The 8,880-nt window shown below is 47.6% G+C and overlaps 1 protein-coding gene across 1 annotated transcript in view; it reads right to left on the reverse strand.

The window, feature by feature from the left end:
* Positions 1–1,998: 1,998 nt before the first annotated feature.
* fnip1 (folliculin interacting protein 1) overlaps positions 1,999–8,880 on the reverse strand; it is a 29,828-nt gene continuing 22,946 nt past the window's right edge. Inside the window, exons 12-18 of the mRNA XM_030793757.1 lie at positions 8,099–8,245; positions 6,761–6,930; positions 4,699–6,124; positions 4,316–4,481; positions 3,867–4,064; positions 3,422–3,537; positions 1,999–2,359 (exon numbers count right to left, since the gene is read on the reverse strand). Of these exons, the coding sequence (XP_030649617.1) occupies positions 2,281–2,359; positions 3,422–3,537; positions 3,867–4,064; positions 4,316–4,481; positions 4,699–6,124; positions 6,761–6,930; positions 8,099–8,245 (2,302 nt within the window). The 3' untranslated portion in view covers positions 1,999–2,280. The remainder of the gene's footprint in view (positions 2,360–3,421; positions 3,538–3,866; positions 4,065–4,315; positions 4,482–4,698; positions 6,125–6,760; positions 6,931–8,098; positions 8,246–8,880) is intronic.

Below are 8,880 nucleotides of genomic sequence, written 5' to 3' on the forward strand. Positions count from 1 at the left end.
TTAGATGTCACCTAAAAAATGTTGTCTTTCTCCTCCTCTCTGCTCCTTTAAATGCTGCTATGCGGATGATTAACGACTTAAGAGTGCGCCAAACAGAGCAGCACTGACACCTCTTACTCGCTATGTTTACATTCGATTCCACCGAGGAGGGGAGTAAATAACTATGTAGCTAACAGACCTGTCATGCGGTCACAATGACACCTGAATGAATAGCACATAACGCGAATAGCTAAATGCCGTGACGTTCGTGTGTGTGTGTGCGCGCGCGCGTCCGTTCGTGTGCGGTGCAGTGGAATCTGGGCATGACACCGGTCATGACAAACTTTACAGGCATGCGCGCGGCATCCTGTGGCCTGCGCGTCCCGGCTCACTCAGTGACACATCATGACGTTTGTAAAAACAGATGTCACAGTGGACGACGTCATTTTACTCCTGTTACAAACAACAGATTAAAGAAGATCCACCACAAAACAGCGTTCAATGTACAACATTAGCGTGTTTATTGCACAACATTCCCATAAAATTGGGCGAGATTAAAGAAATAAAAGATCATATTGAAAGACATTATGTACAAATATATGGAAACAAACTAAAGAATATATACAATTTACATAAACCATAACACGCCATACTAAATAATTTATCTGTTCATGTATAAAGGGAGAATTAGATATAAATACATACTTTAGAGAAAACAATGGGTTAAGTTTACAAAATACAACACATAGCATGTTTCCAGCAGAAGCCAAGCATGTCATAAGCGTGTGGAAACATAGTCTCTTGGATCCTCTCACTCACTCACTCCGTACCACATGCCTATTAAGACTCAGGAACATGGTAGAATCTCAGAACAACACACATCCATTCGTCCACAACAGATCCTTTCAAACTTTAAAAAAAAAAAAAAAAACATTTCTCTGTTAAAAATAAGTGTGTGTTCTCAGTTGATGGTTTGAAGGAAAAAGAAATTGTTCCTTTAAAAAAAGCTTAAAATCTCTCTCTCTCTCTCTGTTTTTTGTTGTTGTCCAAACACAGCATTAGTGAATGTTAGACAGTCATGTGTCTCTACCTTTTCAGTGCTGTGTTTAGACCCAATATAGTGGCAAAGCTAGAGAGTGTAAAGTCTCAGACAGGTTTCTGCATTCCAGTTTGTAAAGATGTGAATATATATATATATATATATATATATATATATATATGTCTGTATCATTTTAAAGTTTCATGTGACTGAATTTGATCAGCTGGTGTTGTTTTTTCCTCTTAAAATAAAATCCCTTTTTAATCTAGCATAACATTTCATTGACATGGTTGATTTCCCCTTATTTTCATTACAAACAACTGTGTTTCCCTTCATATGTTGGCAGCTAAAAGAATTTGAGATGAGGAACATGCAGTCCTTTTGAACAGCACACTGCGAATGGTGCCATGAATGCACAGAACGTGACTTGTCCTTTTGAACTGGTGTTTCATTCGATTCCAATCTGTTGCTTGTACACAAAACAGCTCTGTGTATTTCATTTCATTTTGCCACTAAAGTACCGCTGAGACAACTTGGACAAGTTTAGCTTGTAAACAAATACATGAAAAAGGAATATCTATGAGAACATAATCGGCATGGATGACAATTTGACATTTTCATTTATTTCTGACATCTTTTACACTGGATTAAAAAATAAAATAAAATCCTATTTTTCACCTGTGTCATGAATATTATGATTATTATGAATGCATTAATGAAGGTGCTTTGAAGTGTTTTTTTTTTTTTTTTTTGCCAAAACTCTTTTCTTTTTCGTTTTCGTTTTCCTGTTCTTCTTTATTCTTGCCTGAGGATAAACGTCTCTTAAAATTCCTCTTTGGCTTCCTTGTCCACTCCGTTGAAAAAAAAAATCAAAACAGCAGTTAGGAAAAGTCGGCTGACTTTGACAGTCTATTAAAAAAAAGAAAAAACAGAAAGAAAGAAAGAAAAGAAAAGGAAAAAAAGAAGAAGAAGAAGGGGAACATTCTCAGGGTCTCCTCAGGGAGGGGCCTGCAGTACCTTCTGTGCATGAACAGTATCTTGAGGTGGGGACAGTGAGCTATGCCGCCCCCTAGTGGTAAGCAGTCCGCCCTACAGCTCTGAGATCCAGGTCTCTGTCCCTCTGTCCCCCTGCTGAGGGAATGGGTATGGTTGTGTGTTCAGGCCTCAGACAGGGGGAGACACAGTGGATGTGTTCAGGCTCTGGACCTGACGTGGCTGTTACACAGACGGAGCGGAGGAATCTCGATCCCTCGCCGTGTAGTCTACAGTAGGATCTGGGCCACGTAGGGCGAGTGCGTGCTTGCTATTGCTGCTAACAGGGGAAGGTCACTGGACTCAATCCTGCACAGAAGACAGAGAGAGACACAAACCGTTCAGCATCTCTCAGAGTGCAGCAGTCATTAAAAACAGGTTTTCCATTTCATATCCGTTCATGGAAGTAACATGCATAAGTCGCTATTTAGCTCACATTAGGTCCACTGACAGCCTGGCTTTGTGTGGTTCACTCAACAGAGGTTTAAAAATAAAAAACTGTATTTCACATGCAATTTCATCTTAAGGCCTTATGGTTTCACATATAATAATATGTTACTCGACACCATCATATCAACTCCAAGGCAATCGTAATTATTTCTCGATTTGAATGTTGCTATGATGAAGCTTGACTGGCAGCCACTCATTTAGACTGTGAAACTTGTTCTTGGCCATGCGACAGATGAGATGCTTTCCTTTTAAAACGACCTGACAGTTTAAGGCTGCTCCTTGAGTTGGGAGACGAGGAGCAAACAGCAAAGCTCTTCAACTCCCTCTTAACACTTCAGGTTCTTTCTTTCTTTTTTTTTTTAATCAAATGTGTGTTTGTGAATGTTGCTACACATAAAATGCCCTTTAAAAACACAAAAAAATGGAGTTCTCTCTGTCAGTTTACCATTGCAGCCTAGTTAAGGCAAAGCTAAAAAGAGGTCAATTCAATGTTATTAACGATTTTAGAAAAAAGCACAGAAATTTTTCAACAACAAAGTAGGTCGCAAATTTGTGGCAATTACGATGTAAGACTGAAAGGAAGAGTGCAGGGGCTAACTCTCTAGACAGGACAGAATTACTTCACTCCGCTGTAAGCCCCAGTCTACAGCACATATGACTGAATATGCACCAAAGCGTAAACTGACCAGACCAAACTGGCCACAACACACACAGCGATTACAATAAAGCCATTTTCAGCATCGTCAGGTCCAAATGCTCTGTCTCTGTCAGAGACAGCTGACTGAGAGTGATGTGTGTGTGTGTGTGTGTGTGTGTGTGTGTGTACTGGGAGGCAGGAATGGGGTCAGGATGACCACTGGTCAGTACTGGAGAGGGGGACAGTGACAGTGATGTAGTGATGGACTGGCAGCGTGTCCTTACCCCAGAACCATTCCCAGCTCTTTAACGTGTACCCTGGTGTGTCCCTTCAGATACTCCGCCAGCATTTTACTCTTAAAGTACAGCTCCTGCAGCCTGTCCTCCAGGTGCATTATACACTGTCACACAGACAGACAGACAAAGAGAGAGAGAGAGACAGGGAGAGGCAGAGTTAGGTATATGCAGTCTGAGGCGAGGCCCTGAGCACACACAGTACTGTAGTTACTGTAGAGATTTTTAATGAGGGCGAAGCAGTGTTGGTTTGACTGTAAATCTGGGTCCTTTGGTGCCTCACACTGATTCTTCCATAAGCTCTGTGTCTGTAGAGCTGGACCGGTTGTGATGGTATTTGTCATGGTATTGTTGATGCAAAGGAATTCAATATCACCCTAAGCCGACATTCTTCACATTCACTTTAATGAGGCCAGCGTGACTGAGTTCAACTCACAAAGTTGGGGGACAGGTTGAGTCTGTAGAGCTGGTATGTGGACTGAAGCAGGTTGGAGATCAGGTTGGACACCAGAACTTCTTTGCCCAGTTTGTTGTCTGTGGCTCGTCTCTGGCTGCTAGCGACCTGTACCGTCCACTTATCAGTGTCTGCGATAATGCAGACAGCCTCCGCTATGGGTTCATCCAATACTGGATGCTGCAGGAGAAGAGAGAGAGAGAGAGAAAATGGAAACTATTGTAAACCTCCTTCCAGTTAGCAAACCTCTGGCAATAAAACAGCATAATCTTGTCAGGCCAGTGAAACAGACCGACTTGAACTTGATGGAGCACAGAGAGAGTAACATGGTATGTTTGTGTGTGTGTGCGTGTGTGTGTGCGTGTCATAGAGAGAAAGACACGCTAACAAAAAGGCTTGAATAAGTGGTCACTGACACATTAAAATCATACCTGTACAGTATGGGCCAAGTCAGAGGTGAGGCATTCCCTGAGCTTGTCATCGCTCGGTATTCCATGCAGAACAAAATCAGGGACGTACGTCGGACAGTAACTTCCAAACAACGACCTCCCAAAGTTAGCGATGCTCGGTTTGGAGTAGTTCTCCCCCGACTTTGCACTGCGGGAGAAACCACAGACCGAAACATCAGAACACTCACCAGCGTTCAAGGTTGAACTCTAAACAAATCTGGTATGAACTATTAAGAAACGGAGTTAAATTCACTTTAAGCCGACATGGTGTCATCTTTCTTCTATCTACTGTTCCATTAAAATGAAAGTATCCATCTGAGAACTGAAGATATCAGAGGATGTGGTGTGTTGGTGTGGTCACTCACTCAGGGAAAGGGAGCTCGACCTCGTCTTGCCAGTCCTCCTGATCGTCCCCGTAGAAATGCAAATCCCCCTCCTGTCTGTTTATGTCCTGCCCCACGTCCTCACTCTCACTGTCCCCCAGCGCGCTGTCCGAACTCTCGTTACGAGGGATCTCCCAGTCGTTCAGTGGCACGCTCCTCTTTTGGTCCCCTTTGTCGCCCTGCGGGTCGTCCACAGAGATCACGGCGTCTTTGTCCTGCATGGCGGAGCGGGGGCTGTATCGTGCGGAGCAGGCGTCTGCGTCGCCGCGGCCACGCCCCTCTCTGCCCTCCGTCTGACCCTCACCGTTCTGTCCCTGACCCCTGACCTGAAGGCACGCGTGGGAGTCCCGGGGGTCACGGGCGGCGGCGGCGGCGGCGTCCGTTCCGCTCGCCGACATTTTCGAGATGTCGTCGATGGTCCGCGTCTCTACGGGGTTGTCGTCGCTGAAGTACTCGTCGAACAGATCCATGCACTCCTCCGGAGCAGGATTCCACCGCAGCATGGAGCTGGAGACCCGGGGAAAGGTCTCTGTGCCCTGGTTGGTCTTGGTTTGGTCCGTTGGCATGGGCATGGCCTTGGTTTCAGTTGGCTGTTTGTTACCACTGTTCTGCTGCTGATGCTGCTGTTCCATGTCCTTCAGGTCCTCCTTGTGTTTTCTGATCTCCTCCTCCAGCTTTCTCCGCTGACTCTCTGTGTCCGAATCAGGGGACATGGAGTCGCCGATGAGGAAGGTCACCTTTCCTGCTGGTTCCTCATCGTCGTCTGAGATAAAAGGCGTGTGTGCCAGGTTCTTATCCGGTGGCTTCTTCTCAAGCAGGATCCCCGACGAACGCACAATTTTGATTGGTAGACTGCTGGGCTCTGGCCCCTCCCGTAACGTGTCAACTTTGACCTCGAGTGGCATCTGCATATCCACCAGAGTGTCATCCTTGTCCAGTCGCGGCGACAAAGACCCGACGCGGACCACCGTCTCCCGCCGTGCCGCCTCCGGGTGTGGGTTCCCTGACTCCCTGAACGACGGCGTCTCGCTGACGTCCTCCGTGCAGATGAGGGGGACGTTCAGGTGTGTAGGGGGAACCCCAGTTTTCTTCTCGGCTTTAGTGTGCGTGAGGCGGCCACCCTCCTCCTTGCCTTTGGAGAGATAGTCGGCGCCGGGGTTGTGCATGGTGACCAGGACGTAGTCGGATTCCTCCACCTCACCGCGCCGTAGGGAGGTGGTGATGAGAGAACCGGGCACCACTATGGCCTCGTCCTCCGTGTTGTCGAGAAGGTGCGTCTCCAGCAGCTCGGAGCAGCGGATGAAATAGGTGAGCACGTAGAGTAGCCTCTGCACCAGTTCCTGCCGTCGCCCCACCACCACGGTGCGCGAGAGCCGCACCGGCGAGCCGATCGCACCGTACAGGTCACCTAAAGGTCAGCCAGAAAGGGTAGAAAAGGGTTAGAGGTCAGGAGGAAAAGGTGAGAAGGGTTCAAAGGGTGTTCTGCATCATCCAAACGCTAAACTAACATTTCACGGGAGCAAAGTCAAGTTCGAATCCCACAGACCCATCAGAGGCCCTGACGACCTACAGTACCAGTCAAAAGCTTGGACGCTCTTTCCTATTCATTTAAATGGGGAAGTATGCTTAAAGTTTTGACTGGAACTGTATATACCCTCCAGGTTCACCTGATTAATGAGGGGGCTGTGTTATTGTCCTCACACGTGTCCACCTGTACTCTGTAGCGGAATACCTAATGTGATTAGCAAGTTTAACTGATTTTTTTAAATTAATCTCACCACCAGGTGGCACTATAAATGTATATGTGCCCTCAGTCATTCTAACCGTCCTGTAGGATGATATGAATGAACCAGATGACACTCAACCATTTTAAAACATCACAATATCATTCTTCACTCAAATGGGTTCATTCAAAGCCTCTGTAGTGTATGTCCATAGTGTGCTTGGTGGCATTTAATCGTCAAAATATGCAAGATTCTGGCCAAAACACCAGATGTGTGTAGCTGAGAATGGGTGGATGAGTGGGGGGGGGGGCATGTCATACCTAGCTGTGCCCACAGAGGGTTGTAGGGGTGTGTTTTGGCCAGCATGTCCACAGTTTGGGAGGAGTGTTTCTCCAGGAAGATTTTGATGGGGGGCTGTCCGTTGGGCATGACCGTGGGCACCCAGGCCAGGTGGTTGGTGAGGACGGCAGTGACGAGAGCCGGGAGGAACCTGCGAGACAGAGACGGAGAAAAAGAGAATGTTTTAGGTCCTTCTCCATGGTACACTGTTCTTCTCCGCTTCACTTCCGCTCTACGTTCAGCAGTCGCTTCCCATCTTTTCCTTCTCACCCTCCCCTCCCCTCGGAACAAAATCAACCCGACAGTCAGGGCTCCCCTCGGAACAAAATCAACCCGACAGTCAGGGCTCCCCTCGGAACAAAATCAACCCGACAGTCAGGGCTCCCCTCGGAACAAAATCAACCCGACAGTCAGGGCTCCCCTCGGAACAAAATCAACCCGACAGTCAGGGCTCCCCTCGGAACAAAATCAACCCGACAATCAGGGCTCCCCTCGGAACAAAATCAACCCGACAGTCAGGGCTCCACTCAGAACAAAATCAACCCGACAGTCAGGGCTCCCCTCGGAACAAAATCAACCCGACAGTCAGGGCTCCCCTCGGAACAAAATCAACCCGACAGTCAGGGCTCCCCTCGGAACAAAATCAACCCGACAGTCAGGGCTCCCCTCGGAACAAAATCAACCCGACAATCAGGGCTCCCCTCGGAACAAAATCAACCCGACAGTCAGGGCTCCCCTCGGAACAAAATCAACCCGACAGTCAGGGTTCCCCTCGGAACAAAATCAACCCGACAATCAGGGCTCCCCTCGGAACAAAATCAACCCGACAGTCAGGGCTCCCCTCGGAACAAAATCAACCCGACAGTCAGGGTTCCACTCGGAACAAAATCAACCCGACAGTCAGGGCTCCCCTCGGAACAAAATCAACCCGACAGTCAGGGCTCCACTCAGAACAAAATCAACCCGACAGTCAGGGCTCCACTCAGAACAAAATCAACCCGACAGTCAGGGCTTCACTCTGAACAAAATCAACCCGACAGTCAGGGCTCCACTCAGAACAAAATCAACCCGACAGTCAGGTGATCTGGCAGGGATCATCTGTACCCTAATCTACCCTCAATTTCATTATCCATCAATCCATCATGCATTCCTGCCCCGACAGCAATATGTCAAAGACTGTTCAATAACTACCATGTAGTTCACAGCCCTAAACTTCCATCTGAGATCTCCAGCTGGTCAGCCTTCAGTGAACAATAAGAGACACACACACACACACACACACACACACATAGAGAGAGACAGACAGAGGAGTCACTCACTGGTTCTTGGAGGCCTGCTCCATTAGCAGGGCGAGCTCCTTCATAAAGTGGCTACAGAGCTGGTTCTTCTCTGGAGGGCCTGACATCATGGTGAGCCAGACGGGGTCCGCTATGCGGGGCATGGTGTACAGATTACAGATGGTCGTCCTGCGGAGGAGGGAGAGAGACGGACACAGACAGACAGCAGAGTCTTTGTTAGTGACCCGGAACAAGAGGGCCACAGTTGTCAGGGAAACCCTTAGGAAGGACTGAGTGTCTGGAAATTCCAGCGCGGGCCCCCGCACTGGGCAAAGGGCCAGGCCCTCACACTACCCAAGGATTTGGGAAATCTCTGTAGAAGGAGCTACGGCTCTGACTGGGGGGGGGGGGCTCTCATCACAGCTCATTTGAGGGAGGGGGATTAACTTACACCTAAATATATCTACCAGATTAGAACATAAGTGCTTACTTGTATCTGGATTCTCAGTGAAACGCTTGTATCTAAGATTTGTGAAGTGAAAATTATATGTGAGTCTTTCACTGAAAAAAAGAGGAAAGAAACGGTGTGTGTGTGTGTGTGTGTGTGTGTGTGTGTGTGTGTGTGTGTGTGTGAATCAGAGCCATATACACTAGCCTTGTGCATGGTCTCACTCAGAGATGCCTACGGCAATAACTCCAGCTCTTCCCACACATTGTTCTCATATGTCCAGGGAAAAAGCCTTCTCCTATTCTAAACCATGACACATAAGTTGTTTACTCCAGTTCTAGGTGTATGGAAAGTGCCTCAGCACCGATGTGGATGG

The sequence above is a fragment of the Chanos chanos genome, chromosome 16 (assembly GCF_902362185.1).
Source record: "Chanos chanos chromosome 16, fChaCha1.1, whole genome shotgun sequence".
Taxonomy (NCBI): Eukaryota; Metazoa; Chordata; class Actinopteri; order Gonorynchiformes; family Chanidae; genus Chanos; species Chanos chanos.